We start from the raw sequence: 19,134 nt of genomic DNA, 5'->3' as shown, positions 1-19,134 counted from the left end.
TGACTATTAAAAATAAGCAGAGAACACCCTCGAAATCCAAAAATGATTCTCCTCTTGCTTCCAATTTGGTGTTGAGGGGGCCTTTCAATTTCTACAGCATGAGCATCAACCTAATCCTGCAAACTTAACAAAGTTGTATTAACAAGGATGAAAAATATATGTATCCAAAGGCAACATTAAAAAGAAAATTAAGCACTAGTTTTGATTTCTACTTCTTTGAGCATCTATAGATGTTGTTGATGAGAGTTGTGATGCTGGTGGTATTTGTGGTAATAGTGATAAGTGTAAGAGGCGGCCGCCGGAAGCGGTAGTGGTAGAATTATACATCCAATTTTTTTGATAGGAGTCATAATGCTATTGAATTGTAGCTTACAATTTCCCCCCGTCAATCCTGCAATAGTTGATGTCCAATGCAATGATATTATTAACATCACAGAAATGTTGTACCAGTAGAATGTCATTAATAACTAGACTACTCCCTATAAGAAGAATATTAATGACATGATCAAAAGAGAAAGCCCTTCAAACACCAATCAGATGTTACACCCAAATAGAAAAAAAAGAATAACTAAAATAGCTAAAAGAATAACAATCAGCTCCATTCTACTTGAGAAGGAGAAACAAATATCATGATTATAACATTACAAAAACCAATTACTGTTTCCAGACCCAGTTTAGCTAATAAATCCAAGAGATAGACAAGAGCCAACCTTCAAAAGCTTTACACTATTCAAGAATTTGGGAATTCTGATTGCTTTTTAGGATTTGGAATCCCATAGATAAAATGAAATTCATAGCAGTATAATCAACAATTGCATCTAGAGTTGTAGTGCTATTTCTATATACCTGAAACTGCAGGTTTGATGTCTAGTTGATTGTTGGAGCAGAGAGCATCGTCCAAGACCACCGATAGTTGATGCTCAAAGTGCAATTAGTCTTCTGATTTCGTAACTTGTTTTCTTGAAAGATTTATTGAAGAAAAATGTTCAAATCAAGCTCGATCATTGAAGTGGAAGAGGGTTTACAGGTATGATGCCGCTAATGGAATTGATGTCCGCTGCGGTTCGGCATGTAGTTGTGATAATAGCTATTCTGATACAGGCGGAGGCGCAAGTAGAAGTGATGCAACTGTTTTGATAAGATAAATCATTATGCTGCTTTAATTGAATTGAAATATGTTGTTCTCCCACCACTGATTGATTAATTTAGCTGATCTTGAGTATCTGTTTCAGCAAATCTGGAGAAATCAGATTGTCAACACCACCAAGTACAGCAGCAGCAAGCTTTGATCTAAAAGGATTCTAGACTCTGTACTCAATCACTTTACTACCACCTTCCATTCCACCACCACCACGACCTCCTTCTTTGCTGCCTCCTCTGCCTCTATCACCACCACGGCCTCAAAATTTTCAAATCAAACATTCCCATCTCTAATCTTTCCCCTAAAACCTCAATTTCAGTTTCAGTCACTTGATTCAATTACATCCAAGAACCCTAATATCTATATTGGGAAAGAACAGAAACCCTAGCTTCTCTAATCTTCATTAAAACTCACACATCAATCACTAATTCTTCCTCATCATATTGTGTTCACCAAACCCACTTTAATTTCTCAATTTCTAACTCAATTACCGATTCACTGAGGAAATCCTAGTTCTCGATTCATAACAGGACTCAATCCTATTCTTCATAATTAGCAGAAACACCAACTCCTGCTTCTTTTATATATCCTCACGATAAAAATTTCTTCAAGCCATACCTCAATTTGACCTCTCGATTTTCAACTGAAGAAGAGCAGAAAAGAAGAACGAAAAAGAAGAAAGAAAAAGAGAGAATAAAAAGAGAAAATGAGTTTCAAAGAAGCAGGTGAAGAGGGGGAGAGGAGACGGTGATGACGAGTAAAAGATGGGTTGAGTGAATTAGATTTTCTCAAGTAATGCCGCCGGTCATCAATCTATGGAAGAGACGAAGAGCAGAGAAGATGAAGATAGAGCAAAACAGATCGAGTTCGAGTGGTTGGGTGGGTTTGGTGGGTGAATGAAAGTGATGGACGGAGTTCGTTGGATCCAGCCATACGAATTGAGAAAACAATCTGACGGTTGAGATTTTATTTGTGATGCTCATACGGATTGAAACACATTTGTGTTTCTTTTGTGTTAATACAAACTCATGTTTTCGGTTTAATTATCAACCTTTAACATGAAAAAAAATCTAAAAAAAATCTAAATAAATTTAGAACATTGTTTTCGACATTCTGATATAAAAAAATCCAAAAAATGTATAAGAATGAATCGGGAAAATGAAAAATGAATTCGATAATTGGTGTATTTCTATGTGCTTTCTCTTTGTGTTTTTGTGCTTTCTCTTTGTGCTTCGGGTTTGAATTTCGACTAGTCATGAAGTAATTTTTACAAGTCATATAGGTCATGAAGTAGCTTTAGTTCCTGGTAAACTCAGGTTATAAGATTACTAGAGATGGACCACGAAATTCATGATGGTTCAGACCTCAAACCTAGCTGGATACATCATCAAAATCGATAAATATGAAGCTCAGTGTTGATGTGAACTCCAAATGTGGTATAACAACATACAAACTATGAGCCAAGAACCTCCGGGAGGGTTTCCGACTTCAAACTTAGCATGATACATCATCAAAATCGATAAATATGAAGTTCAGTTTTGATTCGAACCTCAAATGTGGTATAACAACATACAAACTATGAGCCAAGAAGCTTTGGGAGGGTTCTGACTTCAAACTTATCATGATACATCATCTAAATCGATAAATATGAAGCTCAGTGTTGATTCGAACTTCAAATGTGGTATAACGGAATACAAACTGTGAACCAAGAAGCTTCGGCAAGGTTCTGGCATATTGTACGCATACGATCGTAACCTAGCCGTGAGTGGACTACTATAAGTCCATCTACTTCGTACGAACGATGAATTCATCCATTTACAGGTAAGATTCCTTCGGAATATACCCTGAAACGTTAAACAAACCATGTTCTGGCATATTGTACGCATACCTTGGCTTCAAGATCGTAACCTTGTCGTGAGTGGACTACTATAAGTGCATCTACTTCGTACGAACGATGAATTTATCAATTTACAGATAAGATTCCTTCGGAATATACCCTGAAACGTCAAACAAACCATGTTCTGGCATATTGTACGCATACCTAGGTTCTGAGATCGTAACCTGGCCGTGAGTGGACTACTATAAGTCCATCTACTTCGTACGAACGATGAATTCATCCATTTTTACAGGTAAGATTCCTTCGGAATATACCCTGAAACGTTAAATAAACCATGTTCTGGCATACAATTTTTCTTAGAAGTGTGTGTGAGACATATATCAAAAGTGAACTATATCGATGGTCAAGGTTTGCACAACAAGTATGCTTAACCTTAGCTACTTCATGTACTTTTTCCTTTGCACTTACGCTTCCGAACTATGTCAGGTCAACCAGGTATGCGTACCGAGTATGGTTACCTTTGGCAGTTGTGAAATCATATCCAAAAAGTGTACATACCTGTGTGCGTACGTGCTCTTGAAAGTTTGCGAAGTCATATCAAAATAGTATGTATACCGTGTATATATATATCGCCAGTAAGTCCCGAACTCAGATAAAAACGGCATGCATACTAATGGTAACAGTTGGTTATGCATACCGTGTATACATATCGTCAAGAAATCTTGAAGTAATATCATGTTCTGGCATATTGTACACTGGTACGTTCTTACATAGTTTCTGACTTATAGTAGTCCACTCCCGACCAGGTTTCGATCTTGGAGCCACTTTCTTTCTCGAAGTCGCCGGAAAAAGGTTTCATCCGTTATATATTAATGTTATCCAATCTCTCTCGGCCTTACTCAATTTCTCTTAGATTCCCATTGGTTTAATTATAAGGTTACCAATTAATTCAAATCAAATTTCCATCAACTTCATTTAATTTTATTTGTTATCGGTCAATCTTACCAAATTTGGTTGCCGCATTCATTTTCAATTAGATATATCGGTTTTCTTCTAATTATTCATCATTTTAACCGTATGCGCCGATTGACTATAGTCAATTTCACATGTTATCAATCAATTTTATTCAATATCACTCGACATCACTGGATTGCTCCTGGAGTCAATGGGTTTATATGATTAACTATTAAATCAAATCGAATTTTCATTTAGTACACTTAATTTATTTTTTTATCTGTCAGTTTTACTTTATGTCGGTCGACCTCATCCACTTTCTCTTGGATTATATCGGCTTCTCATGTTATTGATAATTTTAGCCGAATGTCCATACTCTTTATTCAATTTCACCTGTTATATATTAACCTTATCCAACATCGCTCGCTCCACACGATTTTTCTTGGATTCCATGGGTATAATTGTATTATTGCCTATTAATTTCAAACGAATTTCACCGTTATTAATCAATTTTATTCAATAGTTACTCGATTTTTCTTGGATTCCATGCGTTTATATGGTTGACTATTAAGTCAACTCAGATATCCATTTAGTTCACTTAATTTATCCGAGACCAAAAATTTCACCTTGGCCAAGCTGATTTCTATTTTTCACCGAGATGAGAACTGATGCGTTAATCGTCATAATTGACCAAGTTCCACAGATTTTTTGACCGGAGGAATTATCGATATAGTTTTAAATTTTCAAGGTTTTAGTAAAGCTCTGAGATCTATTTCATGTTGTCAGATAGTTTTTTGGTTTCTTTTGTTTGTTTTTTTTTTCTCATTTGGAACCAGTTAAAACAGTAGTAGCCAGAAAAATGACCGAGCGGACTGGGATCGGTTTCAAACGCAACCGATCCATCAACAGTTCAGTGGCAGTTTTTAAATTGAAAACCGAGGTGTATACGGTTTGATCAATGGTTTTGCCTAAAAACCGGACCGACAGACCATTGTGCACCCCTAATAGTAAACTAAGATAACAACCATGATCCGTATGACACTAATCTAACCAATAAGAAACTAAAATGAGATCATTATCGGTTTCAAATGCCTACTTCCAAAATTGACTTCTCTTTTGAACATGTGGTGGCCGCTTAAACTTGGTTGCTCAGAGAGGTTGTACCAACCGATTCATTTTTGAGTTGCTAGGAGTCGGTGCCTCAAAGTGAATAGCAACCTCAGCACATTTCAAGCTGCTATAGATGACCTGAAAGAGTGATGTAGCTAGCAAACACATTCGGTCGTGGCTAGATATTAGATGACACAGGTTTGTAGCCGCCAAACTTTATCGCAGTTGCAATTTTGGATGCTTAAACCCTTAAAGTGACTAAAATTACGAGCTCTTGCTGAGATTTTGGTCGCTTAAACCAGGTTTTCTTGTAGTGATCACACATAATTCTTGATCTTCATCTTGGTTAACATCGTGAGCAACTTGTTGCGACATAACCCAAACCACTTCCGGACCATGTTCCCTCAACCAACTTTTGTATGTAATCTCATGTTGATTTTGTGTTCCCAAATCGTAACATGATAATCACTTCAATACATTTATATTCAGTTATCTCCACCGTCTTACATACTACGTACGGCTTCAAGCATAAATGTCTAGGCTTGGAAAACATATTGCCACGCCATCTTGTCATTATCAAAGATAAACTAGTTGGTAACGATATTTGAAATCATGGTTTTCTTGGAAAGTTGGTTTACATGCTTTAAGTTTTATGAATTATATCTTCCAATATTGTTTTTGTTGTCTCTCTTTTTGTATCATCGGTTAGCCCTCATACAAATCAAACTTTCAGGTATACGGCGTGATATTTTCTTTTCAAGACTGCGTCTACCCAAGAGTTTTTCATTTCAGTACGTTTGGCATCATTACTTTTGAGCAATTCACTGATTTATAAGCTAGGCTTTCCCGGCGTCCATAAGCTGTGTCGTGAGAGGAGGTCCGAACTTGTCAGCCGGTGAAGTGTCCCAAGCGGGTGCACAAAAGTTATGCGAGAATTTATTATAGATTTTTCATCCAAGAAGTAAGAAGGCCCTTTGGGTTGGATATTTTGAAAACTTTAGAAATGGCTACTCCTCTTAGATGTCAATGGTCGGTCTTCATATTCCGCTACAAGTAAGAATTTACTTCCATTCTACATTGGAAATTAAACTAACATAAGATTTCACTTTTAAAGTCGAGTAAACCACGATTCATGTTGACCAACTAGTAAGATTGATTTAGACTCTAAAATCTCAAAATCTATGCTCAAGTGGTTTGGTATACGCCAATTGGTTCTTTTTTAATCTTTCCATAAAATTGTTACACTAGGAGATTTTAAATGCTTATATTAACATATACCTCCAAGTTCCATGGAAAATTATTAGAATTAACTCGACACTAGCCGAAAAGGACTGGGAATTATCATCTCGAATCCATGGACTTTCCCAAGATGGAGTAATACACTAATTGGAACATATCTGAGTATGTTGATTTAGTCTCCCAAATCGTAACAAAATTATCGATTTGGCTTACCACATGCAGTTGATTAATGGATTTGCTGTGTAAAGCACTTCAATTCACTTGTGTTCAGTTATCTCCATCATGGATCTAATAATATTTTGGCTTCAAACATAAAGATCCTGCCACAACATATCATGTAAGCATATTATATAAAATTAGTCGGGGGTTTGTAGAAGTGGTTTTTGACACTCCAAGTGTTATGGATTACACTGTTTCTTCAAATCTAGGTTTTGCTTTGTTTACTTGTGAAAAGACGAGGGTACCCAAATACACCACAATCTTTAAATAATCCACCTATAAGTACTTTTACCGAAAATGATCGTCTATGGACAAAGTCGAGAAATTACTACAAATTGATATTCACACTTTGTGTGATCGTATATGAATACGAGAGCGAGACAATACAAAAATCAAAGTGTGATTACTTGATAATAGGTTCGGACTTAACCAAACTCTATAGGATCACTATCAAGTAATACGGAGTTAACGTTTGTGTATTTTACTTTTAATTATAATAAACAATTATAATTGCGGAAATAGAAAAGTAAAAGACAAAGCAGGGTTTTGTTAACGAGGAAACCGTAAATGCAGAAAAACCGCGGGACCTAGTCTAGAATTGAATACTCTCAGAATTAAGCCGGTATACAAAATATAAAAAACTTCGTATAGTTGAGACCAAACAACTAAACCTATAGTTCACCTAGTTTCTTCAGTATCCCTGCGCTTCCAACATTCAATAAGTGCACGCACTGGAACAATTCTTTTGGATCGTATATATTCCAAACAGTAAAGGAACAACAAATCTGTTTGGTAACAACTCTCTTGATTCTTACAGATGAAGATATCTCAAGACATATGCAAAGGCTCTTCCGTTTAACCAATAAAATCCTTTGCCTGGTCAGATCAATCTATCCAACAACTACCAAGTAGAAAAGTTTAGATTTGCAATAAATCAATATACAATCAAACAAGAAACTATAAGGTGATGCCGATCTTTCACAACTAATCAATCGAATAAATCCGATTCTAGTTGGATCCCAACCGATCAAGGTTTTTGCACACACAAAGATATAGAAACCAAATCAGTAATCTTCTTTGTCTTCAAATCTTATTTAATCTTCAATAAACACCTGCACAACACCACTTGAATCTCTTGTGATCAATCACGCACAGAACGGAGTCTGTTAATAATGGATTATCATAAGATGTCTTTAGATCTACAAACAGTTCTAAAGATCATGTCGACACTTCGATCTAGTTTGAGTGAATCTTATATCAGAAGAGAAGATTCTCAAGAATAAACAAACTAGGTGCAATCAAAGTTTAACAACCGTTAGTCAATCAAATCAATCGAAAACTAAATAAACTACAATTATCTAGTTTCCCACCAACGATACTCTTAGAGCTTCTTGATCCCACAGAAGTCTTTAAACGAGCGGTCGTAAGAGATTTCGATTAATTAGGGTACTTTCCTCACCAGAAACAACAAGAAGATGAAGTTTGCCTGGCTCTTAGGATAGTTTGCTCGAAATGCAAACTTAGGCATTAATAGACCAAGGATGTTTGGCCACCAAGGAATTTCCAAAAACAAATATTCTCAAGACATGCAATAAATGCCCAAATCGGTTTTCATAATTCCTGGAAATGCTTTGTTCAATATTTCCGAAATCTCTAATATAAAATCCTCAATTAGTAAATGCACGTTACCAATTTTTATTTTCTAGAGATATGCATTTAATTGCTGGTAATTAAAGCATATAAAACTAACAACCTTAATTAAAATATTTTTTTATTTCGGTCTGGGATCTCCTTCAGTTATTAAGGAATATCTTTGAACAATAAAAGATAAGAGTTATTGATTCTGTTCTTAGTATGTCGATATTATTTCTTTGTAAATCCTTTTTCTTATTTACAATCTTGGAATCGATTATACCACACTTCCAAACAAGTTTAGAATTGGTTCACCTTTATTCCAAGACAACTATGTGATTGATCAAATATCAAATCACTAATCATGGGTTTACAGTTTTACCAAACACAAGGATCAGTTCTACCTTGATATGCTTACTGAGACCAGTTACATCAGTTACCAGGATCGGTTACATCAATTACCAGGACCGGTTACCACATACTCATGGTATTACTTGTGGTCGGTTACACAAGTCACTAGAATCGGGTACACCAATTACCAGGATCAGTTACAACAATTACTAGGACCGGTTACGCCAATCACAAGGATCGATTACACAACTATTTTGTGATCGGTCACACCAATTACTAGGATCGGTCACACCAATTACAAATATTGATCATACCATCTCAGGTGATTACTTAGGATCGGTTACACTAATAAAAGTCATACCAAATCATAAGTCAGGCATTATGACTAGTTTTACCAAGATACATAACAAGTTATGATCGGTCATACATGCAATGAATAACAAAACCAATAAGCCTAGTGATTTCCCTTTCGATTCATAAAACAATTTCATGAATGTACTCCTTTAAGAAAATGTAAACATTGTTTTCTATGACGAAATCTTCACCTTTACCTATATACATAATCACAATAGCATTCATACGTTTATGTCGATGTCTTATATACGAATTTCAAAAGATAAGCGTTATACTTCGTATCCTAATTCCTTAACACTGTGATCATGTGATCATGTCTTACTACTAGAGTATAATCATTCACAGCTTCGCAGTTTTGTTTTCAATATAGCACGACTTGAAAGATACGTTAGGAATGAAACAGTTCAAGTCAAATATTACTAACCTCAAGAGGAAGGATGATATCGTCGTTGTAGCTTGTTACTTCTTCACATTCTTCAAGTCTTCGAGTAATACTTGTATGTCTCATAATCCTAGACTCTCTAGTCTAACCTATACGAAGTTGTATCTAGTACATAACCAAGCGACTCTTTAAATGAGTTTTGATTCACTAAAATATGACAACCAAACTTGACATACCAACTCTTGGTGGGTTCAACCGAGCTATTCTCTAACAACTTGTATATCACTAGAAGCTCATCAAAGAAACGTCTCTCATGCGAAATAAAATTTCACAAGACATGAAAACTTCTTTCAACTACTCAGAATTTTTTCGTTTTCAGTTTTATTTACCAAAGTCAACACTCAATAATATGCATTTCAAAAAAAAAAAAAAAAATACTCGACATTCAACCAAGCTTAAGTGGTTAGATAACATGCTCGTAGAAATGGCTAATGAGTACCAACCAAATAATTGAGACCCATAAGTAGTTCCTGTGATTTGAAAGGAAGTTTGAGCTTGCTATTTCGTGCGGTGCACCACGCAGGGCTATCCGGATCTTGAATCACATAAGGCAAGAAGGGCTCTAGGTTGGATGCAATGTAGTCAATCTCGGCCAAGATGACCGAGATCTCGCCGGAGATTCCGTTTTCGGCTCTCAAGGTAGCGGAATGCTTAATTCCATCGAGAGGGAATTTTTCCGGAATTGGTCGGAATTATCGTTTGAATCTCACGCGACTCGGCCGGAACTATCCGGAAACTTGAAATTTGTACGGATCTAGAGTTTTTTATTATTATGAATGATGACTTGTTTCTATTTTACTAAATTGGTGGAAATTATGTGTGGAAAATGTTTGGATAACTCTTGATATAAATATTATATGTACAAAATTCGGAATGAGTTTTCGATAGTTACTTCGAGATTTCACCGAGAATTTTCCCGAAATAAAATTGTTCCAATATGCCAATCCCAACCGAGACAAACCAGAATCTGGAATTAACTACATTGGTTGGTGTTAATACCGGAATTCTCGTTAGGTTCTACCTGTCCTAGTGTACCAAGATGACTTCACTTTTCTTAGAATAGTATGAGAGAGAGTTGTCTTTCCATTGTACCCTGTCCTCCTTATATATACTTTCCAAAATCCCCTTCTTTTTATGGCATCTTGCGATGTGTCCTAAACCTCCTTAATTACTACTAATGCCATCCCTTCTCTAATATAACCTCCTTCTTCCTTGTTAATTCCTTCATTATCCCTTTCACCTCATGGATACTTCTTTGGTGGACTTGGGCCTTAGTCATCAAGTCCCCATGTTCCATGTGTGGCATTTCCCTTCTCTGAGGCAATCTATCCTGGTTAAGGGGAATTATTTTTCATGTATCAACATTAGTCCCCTGACTATGAGGTAAGTCGCAAGATAACCTTATAATCATACTTATAATCATACTTATATGGAGAAGATCGACGGTTACTGCCTCGTGAATGGTGTCTCTCTTATATATACATACATATATATATGTACAACCGGTACCTTCTCATCTTATTTCTCGATTTTTTCTTCTTCCCTTTTCCTTTTGTGATCTACTCGACTCGCATGGCTGACTCTCTTCATGGGTACGTGCTAGTCTTAGCGCCTATCCCGGCATTAACCTCTGTGATGTTCAAGCATGATGAACTAAAGCGTCTGCTTCTCGTGAAGGCTGAAGTCGAAGCGCTACGGGAGCGGAGAATTACTGACAGACATGGTGCGAATACTAAGTTTAGGGACGTGTTTGAAGCTTATCAAACCGCGCTAGACACGGAATCATCGGGTCGTGTGTCGTCAAAGATTCTACGCGCTCCCAATGATGCCGCTACCGCACATGGCGCGGCTAATCAGTTGTATGCAGATTCCCTGGCGATGGTGTCTACAATAGACCGGGCTAATTCAGATTGTCGCCTCTGGATTTCCAACCGAGTAACGCATCCACTCCTCGGTCACACCTTGGTTTTAACAGCGACTACTTTTATTGTACCTCATCCTTACATTGAGGACGAACTAGCTCGTCTGCTAGTTCTAAGGGAGGAAGAGGGAATGTTATGGAACCTCCGTTCACGCAGAGAATACGATGAACATGAGAACACCCTTTCACTTTCCCAAGGGGCTGGGGCCGAGGATAAGATCATTCAGGAAATTATTAACCGAGTTCACGAAGCTAATCAAGATTTGCGCTTGGCCGACACACAAGTCAGTGACAGTCGCTTGATGGTGGAGGTTCTGGACGTGGATATTGCTCGCTGCCGTTCATTATTGGCAGACTAATTATTATTATTTACTATTATTATGTTTTATTATTTTTTGTTGCTTATCCCTCTTTTTTTTTAGTACTTCTCTAGTAATTTGGGGTTTGAAATTGTGAAAGTGTCCGATTTTTCAAAGACGCATTTTCTCGAGATACGACCCCCTTTCGATGCTGTCCACATGTCAGCCATGGTTTTTATGGTCATTGTAATCGTTCATACTTTCATGATTCTTTATAAATATGTAATATTGGCTTCTTTAAACTCCAACTTGTCTGCTTATTTCTTTTGTTCTAAATGGCATATGTTCTTCATGGTTACATTCTTTCGTTAGCACCAGTACCCTCGCTGGTTGACCTTCGACACAAGGAGAAGGAAATCGCGAGGCTTTTGTTAGTAAAAGCGGAGATTGAAGCGCTCAAAGCGCGGATGGAGATTGACAGGGATGCCAAACAAGCCCAATTTTCTGATCAATACGAAACATTCCAGATGGCTGAAAGGGTTCGGGCGAAGGGGCGCGTGTACGTCCAAATCCGACGCGCATTAGACGAAACGGTTAAAATCCGCCAAGCTGCAGATCAGCTCTTTGAAGAGTCCGTTGTTATGAAGACAAGTATAGATCAAGCCATAGCTGACAGTCGTCTGTCTATTTCTGAGCAGGCTTTTCCTCACTTGCACGGGTGTACTTTAACCCTTGCAGCGGTTTCCGCGCTTGTTCGTTCCTTTGATATTCCTGGTGAATTGAGGCGTTTGATACTTCTGATGGGGGAGATCGATATGTTATTAGTTTCTCGAGTAGTGCAGGTGGACAAGATGCGCACGATTTATCATGACCGAGAGGAAATTCTAGCCTCTGCTCGTAAATCGGAAGTTACCAGCGAGAAAGGGGCTCGCTGAATTGGCTAATGAAGCCGATTATGCATTGGCTACTGCTATTGATCAGCGTGAGGAAGCGCTCTTAATGGTGCAGTATGTAGATGCAGACATTGCTCATTTTCGCGCATTACTATCAGATGATGAATGAGTGACAGACGACTTGTCGTACTTGGTCATTTTTTTTTTTTAGTTTTCCTTTGTACTCGGGTATTTATTCTATATAGTGTATTTCACTCCATCTGCCTTCCTTCTCTCCCTTCCTTTGTGCGGGTTTTAATTAAAGATATGTTTATTCCGTCCCCCTTTTAACAAGGACGCTGGGTAGGAATCTGTGATAAATCGTATTTACCATCTCTCTCTCCCCGCCCCTTTTTTTAGGGGATTAGGGAGCGGGATGTATGTTAAACGCGCCTACTCCTCCCTTTATTTTTCTCAATGAGAATTGAGAAGGCGGGGTGTAAATATTAAACGTGCCTACTCCCTCTTTTATTTTTCTTAATGGGGATTAGGAGGTAGGGGTATATATGTTGAACGCGCCTACCCCCATCCCCCACCCTTTATTTTTCTCAATGGGATTGTGAGTGCGGGGTGTATATGTTAAACACGCCTACTCCTCCCTTTATTTTTTTTAAAGGGGATTGAGAGGGCGGGGTACATATGTTAATCACGCCTACTTCCCCCTTTATGTTTCTTAATGGGGATTGGGAGGGTGGGGTGTGTGTGTTATACGCGCCTATTCCCTCCTCTGTTTTCCTCAATCAGGGACTGGGATGGTGGGATGTATATGTTAAACGTGCCTACTCTTCCCTTTATTTTTCTTAAGGGGGATTGTCTGGGTGGGGATTGGGTGGACTGAGTATATATGTTAAACGCGCCTACTCCCCCCTTAATTTTTCTCAATGTGGATTGGGAGGGCGGGATGCGTATGTTAAACACGCCTACTCCTCCATTTATTTTTCTTAATCGGGATTGGGAGGGCGGGGTGCATATGTTAAACGCGCCTACTCCCCCATTTATGTTTCTTAATGGGGATTGGGAGGGCGGGGTGTGTATATTAAACGCGCCTATTCCCCCTCTGTTTTCCTCAACAGGGGACTGGGAGGGTGGGATGTATATGTTAAACGCGCCTACTCCTCCCTTTATTTTTCTTAATAGGGATTGGATGGGCAGGGTATATATGTTAAACATGTCTACTCCCCACCTTTATTTTCCTTAATGGGGATGGATCTTACGGAGCCTGGTGATGCACGACATGATTCGTCTCTGATCATAGAAAAAATTATCCTCAAGCGAACCAGCCTATCTTATGTATGGGGCGTACGCAGTGGTTGGAACAGAGACACATTTGGTTGTCAATTCCATTGGGAGGCGGGGTGTATATGTTAAATGCGCCGACCTCCCCTCTTTATTTTATTTAATGGTGATTAGGAGGGTGGGGTCTATATGTTAAACACACCTACTCCTCCCTTTATTTTTCTTAATGGAGATTGGGAGGGCAGGGTATATATGTTAAACGCGCATACTCCCCATCTTTATTTTGCTCGATGGGGATTGGGAGGGCGGGGTATATACGTTAAACGCCCCCCACCCCCTTTATTTTTCTCAATGGGGATTAGGAGGGCGGGGTATATATGTTGAACGCACCTACCCCTTTTATTTTTCTCAATGAGGATTAGGTGTAAGGGGTATATATGTTAAACACGCCTACTTAAAGCTATCGTATTCTCGTGGCATTACGTTAGTTGATCGGGCGCCATTAGCATTCTCGTAATATTTTTGTAAATTTGTCATCCGATCTGGCGCTGAAGGCATTCCCGCATACTTTTGTCACTCAATCGGACGTCATTGGCATTCCCGTGACCTTTTGTCAGTCGATCAGGCGTCATTGGCATTCCTGCAACTTTTAGTCAGCCGATCGGGTGCCATTTGCGTTCCCGCAGCCTTTTGTCAGTCGATCAGGCGCCATTGGCATTCCTGCAACCTTTAGTAAATTTGTCAGCCGATCAGGTGTCATTGGCGTTCCCGCAGCCTTTTGTCAGTCGATTGGGCGCCATTGGCATTCCTGCAACCTTTTGTCAGTCGATCAGGTGTCATTGGGATTCCTGCAACCTTTAGTAAATTTGTCAGCCGATCGGGTGCCATTGGCGTTCCCGCAGACTGTTGTCAGTCGATCAGGCGCCATTGGCATTCCCGCAACATTTGGTCAGTCGATCAGGTGCCATTGGCATTCCTGCAACCTTTAGTAAATTTTTCAGCCGATCGGTTGTCATTGGCATTCCCGCAGCCTTTTGTCAGTCTATCGAGCGCCATTGGCATTCCCGCAACCTTTTGTCAGTCGATCAGGCGTCATTGGTATTCCTGCCACCTTTAGTAAATTTGTCAGTCGTTAGCCATTGACGTTCCCGCAGCCTTTTGTCAGTCGATCGGGCGCCATTGGCATTCCTGCAACCTTTTGTCAGTCGGTCAGGCGCCATTGGCATACCTACAACCTTTAGTAAATTTGTCAGCCGATTAGGTGCCATTGGTGTTCCCGCAGACTTTGTAGATGTTACGAATCATATATTAAAAATTGGCTTTTATTCAAAACGAGAGTTTTTACATTGATCTGTTTATGCATAAAACTTCTTTAGCCATTTACCATTGATCGATGACTTAACCTTTGTGTGATTCATGTGTCTGAGCTTGTAATACCCACTTTCTGCTACCACTCTGAAAGGTCCTTCCCAGTTTGCGGCGAATTTCCCTGCACTAGCATTTCTTTGAACATGAGGAGCGATCTTAAGAACCAAATCGTCTACCTCGAATTTCATTTCCTTTACATTCTGATTATAATAATTTGTTGTGCGCTTCATATACGCCTTAGCAAACCATTCTGCCCGGGATATCCTCTCTTCTACTGTGTCTAAATGGGCAAAGCGACTTCGTCTGGTGTCGTATGACTAGCCATTTCTACCCTCGCGGACGGAATTACAATCTCTGACGGCAATATGGAGTCCTCCCCATAGACCAGAGAATATGGTGATGCCCCGTGGAACTTTGTTTCGAGATTCTGTATGCCCATACCACGAGCGGGAGATGCTCATGCCACTCGCTGTGGTGGTCCTCCACTGTCCTGCTCAAGATCCGAATGAGTGTCGTTTTGCTCGCCTCTGCTTGCCCGTTCCCTTGAGGATAGTAGGGGGTTGACGTATGAAGCCTCACATTATATTGGCGTAGAAAATCTATCACATCCTTGTTTACGAATGACTTTGTATTATCCGTCCTGATAATCATGGGTGCTCCAAATATGCAAATAATATATTCTTTGATAAATGCTGCAATAGTTTCCGCGACATAGTCTTTAAGAGGTATCGTTTCGACCCATTTCGTGGTGTACTCGGTGGCGGTTGTTATGTACTTGTGGCGCTTCGAGCACTTTGGGTTGATCTGCCCTATAATGTCTAAATCCCAACTGAGGAACGACCATGGTGTTACCACGCTATGCAGCAGGGTGTGGGGTGTTCTGATTAGGTCTCCGTGTGTTTGGCAGTTGAGGCATCTTTTCACATGTTCTGCGGTATCGCTTTCCATAGTGGGCCAGTAAAACCCGCCTTCATAGAGATGTAGAAACAACTTCCGCATTCCTTGATGTTCTGTATGTGGGACCGAGTCATTACTTCAACGGCCTCCTCGTCCGTTAAGCACCTTACACAACATTATTATAGCTTCTACGGTAGAGGATCCACTCATGTATGAAAAAACGTGCCTCTTTCTTTTGGATTTTTAGGGCCGCCTGCCTGTCATTTGGTAATTTTCCGTTGTAGATGAAATACATATACGATTGTCTCCAATCTACTTCGTCGACTGTGCAGACCTCGGCGGGTTATGGTGGGGATTGGAAATCAGCGGAACTATCTTGGAGGGCCGCTGCTTTCTCTGACATACTAGGACAGTATACTCCTCTCCTCTGAAGCTTTCTGTAGAGGTGAACTTCTGCAGTTTTCCCACATGTTGTCTCGTGTAGATCCTGGAGTATTTTTTCCGCTTCTCTCTTATTTACGCATCTGGAAAGAGATCCCCCTATTGATCAATAGTAAAGAGCTCCATTGATAAATACAAATTTTTTCAGAGTTCGGGTAGGTATTACACGATCCTCTTCTGTTTTGGTCAGATCGTCGATGTAAGTCCGCCTCCAATCATCTGCCTCTTCGAAGGCCATGTCTTCTTTCCAGGTGTTGGGGAGCTCCTTCCTCCTAAATGTTACTGTATCCTCTTCATTATCATTTAGTTGAATCTCGCTAGCTAGTGTTGCCAGGACATCTGCATGTTTATTCTTGCCTCTGCCCGTATGATCTAAGGTCGACACTGTCTGACTTATCAGGTTTTGAGCCTCTGGCCGATATGGAGCTAAATGTGGCTCTTTGACGTGGAAATTCCCGTTGACCTGGTTAGTTACCAATCTCGAGTCACCTTTTATCTCGACCCCTCCCAAACCAAGCTCCTTCGCCATTCTGAGCCCTAGGATCAAAGATTCATATTCGGCGACATTATTACAGCAGGGGAAGTCCAACTTGAATAAATATGAGAGCAATTCTCCTTGTGGTGCTTCGAACACTACTCCCTCTTCTCCGACGGTATCATATGACGATCCATCAAAAAACATGGTTCAAGGCTTATTAATATCTGCGACAGCTACCTCTCCCGGGACCTGGTCGTGAATCTCGTTGTCTCCTTCTCCAGGAAACATAGCCATTAGGTTGGGGATCGCTTTACCTCGTACTCGTTTACGTCGCTGATAATCGAGTTCAAACTCTGATAGATGCAACAGCCATCGGGATGTTCTCCCAGTCAAGACAGGCTTAGAGGCGAGGTAAGCTATGAGGTTTGTCGCGGCTACAACGATTGTCTTATACGTCAGAAGATACGTCCTTAGTTTTTATGTTGCGTAGATGAGGGATAGGCATGCTTGTTCCACTCGTGGGTATCTCAATTCTGCGTCTCTTAAAACTCGACTCACGTAGTAGATGGGTGATAATTCACTTCCTCCCATATCTTGTGCTAGGACTGCCCCTATGGCTGATCTTGTGAACGTCGTGTATAAGTAAAGAGGCACTCCTTTTATTGGTGGTTTGAGGACTTGTGGATTGACGAGGCATTGTTTTAGTTTTTCAAACGCGACCTGTTGAGTTTCCTCCCGTTTGAAGATGATCCCTTTCCTTAGTAGGGGAAAGAACGCCGACATTATCTGAGCCAAACCGGGAACGAAGCGCCGTATATAAGATATTCGTCCTATAAACGCCTGGATCTCTCTGGCATTAGTTGGTGGTGTCATAGTCATAATCGCCTCGACCTTACTTTGATCCACTTGAATTCTTTCATCGGTTACAACGAATCCCAAGAACTTTCCATATGTTACCCCATAGGCGCATTTGAGCGGGTTCATCTTGAGTTGGTACTTCCTACATCTTTTGAATACCGTCTTTAGGTGAGATTTGTGGCTCTCAGTCTCCGAGGTCTTAACTATGATGTCGTCCACATATACCTCTATCGTCTGATGCAGTAGATCATGGAGTATGGATGTCATGGCGCGCTGGTACGTGGCACCAGCGTTTTTTAGCCCGAAGGGCATCACAACGTAGTAGAAATTCCCATATGGAGTTTGGAAAGCAGTCTTCTTTGCATCTTCCTCGGCCATCTTTATTTGGTTATATCCATTAAACCCATCCATGAAAGAGAAGTGCGTCTTGCCTCCAGCCGCGTCCAACGTGAAGTCGATGTTGGGTAGTGGGAAATTCATCTTTGGGACAGGCCCAATTGAGATCCCTATAATCTACGCAACATCAAATCTTTCCATTCTTCTTCACCACTAGGACGATGTTGGCTAACCAGGTCGGGTGCTGGATAGGTTTGATGAACTTGGATTTCAACAAGCGTTCCACTTCTTCCTTTATTGCGAGAGCGGTAGCCCTCGGTAACTCTCTACTTCTTTTTTATCGGCTGGAATTCAGGAGACACTCCAAGGTTATGAGCTACGAGGATGCTATCTAGACCTGGTATTTCGTCATAATCGTAAGCGAAAACATCTCTGTATTCCCCAAGTAAGGCGATCAATGCTTCCCTTTCTTCCGCGTCCAAGCTTTTGCTGATCATGATTGGTCATCTTTTGTTCCGATGTTAATTTCTTATACGTCATCAATGATAAGGTCTTTAGGAGCTCGTTCTTCTATAGACTGTGTGCTTGCACTGAGTAGTTCTCGTAATTCTTCATCATTAATTTTATTGTATGGGAGCTCGCTCGGGTTTTGATCATCTGAGGGGGCCTCTACATCGGGTGTGTCGAAGTTTTGCATGCTTGTAGACGCTTCCTCGTTTAATTGATATAATAGGTACACGTGTCCCCCATCTGGTCTAGAGAAACGCTGGAACCTAGGTTGATCTTCGTGTTTCCGCTTTCTTTCCTCTGGGAACGTTATTCTGGACGAGCTGAAGACCGACTTGGTTGGCTCTGTCATCTCTTCCTCACTCCATTTTGGTAGCGGGGTAAGTTTCACTTCTGGGATTTCATCAACCTCCTTAGCTAAATCATAAAAAAACCGCATCTGCATGTAAGCTTCTTCCGGGTCAAAGGGGTGGCTCGTGGCTGGTATCTGAAATTGCCTTCCTCCTATGTTAGTCTTGACACACTGGTGGTACGTCGATGCTACCACTTTATGGTTGAGTAACCACCCTCGTCCTAGCAGTA

General features: G+C 40.1%; 1 protein-coding gene across 1 annotated transcript; it reads right to left on the bottom strand.

Annotated features, from left to right (window-relative positions):
* Nucleotides 1-16,479: 16,479 nt before the first annotated feature.
* Nucleotides 16,480-17,055, bottom strand: LOC113305123 (uncharacterized protein Mb2253c-like). Its single transcript, XM_026554224.1, has one exon. It carries the CDS (start codon nt 17,053-17,055, stop codon nt 16,480-16,482), a length of 576 nt encoding a protein of 191 aa, XP_026410009.1.
* Between the last annotated feature and the right edge of the window lie 2,079 nt (nt 17,056-19,134).

Source organism: Papaver somniferum, chromosome 8 (genome assembly GCF_003573695.1).
Source record: "Papaver somniferum cultivar HN1 chromosome 8, ASM357369v1, whole genome shotgun sequence".
NCBI lineage: Eukaryota > Viridiplantae > Streptophyta > Magnoliopsida > Ranunculales > Papaveraceae > Papaver > Papaver somniferum.
This window is presented reverse-complemented; position numbering and strand designations above follow the sequence as displayed.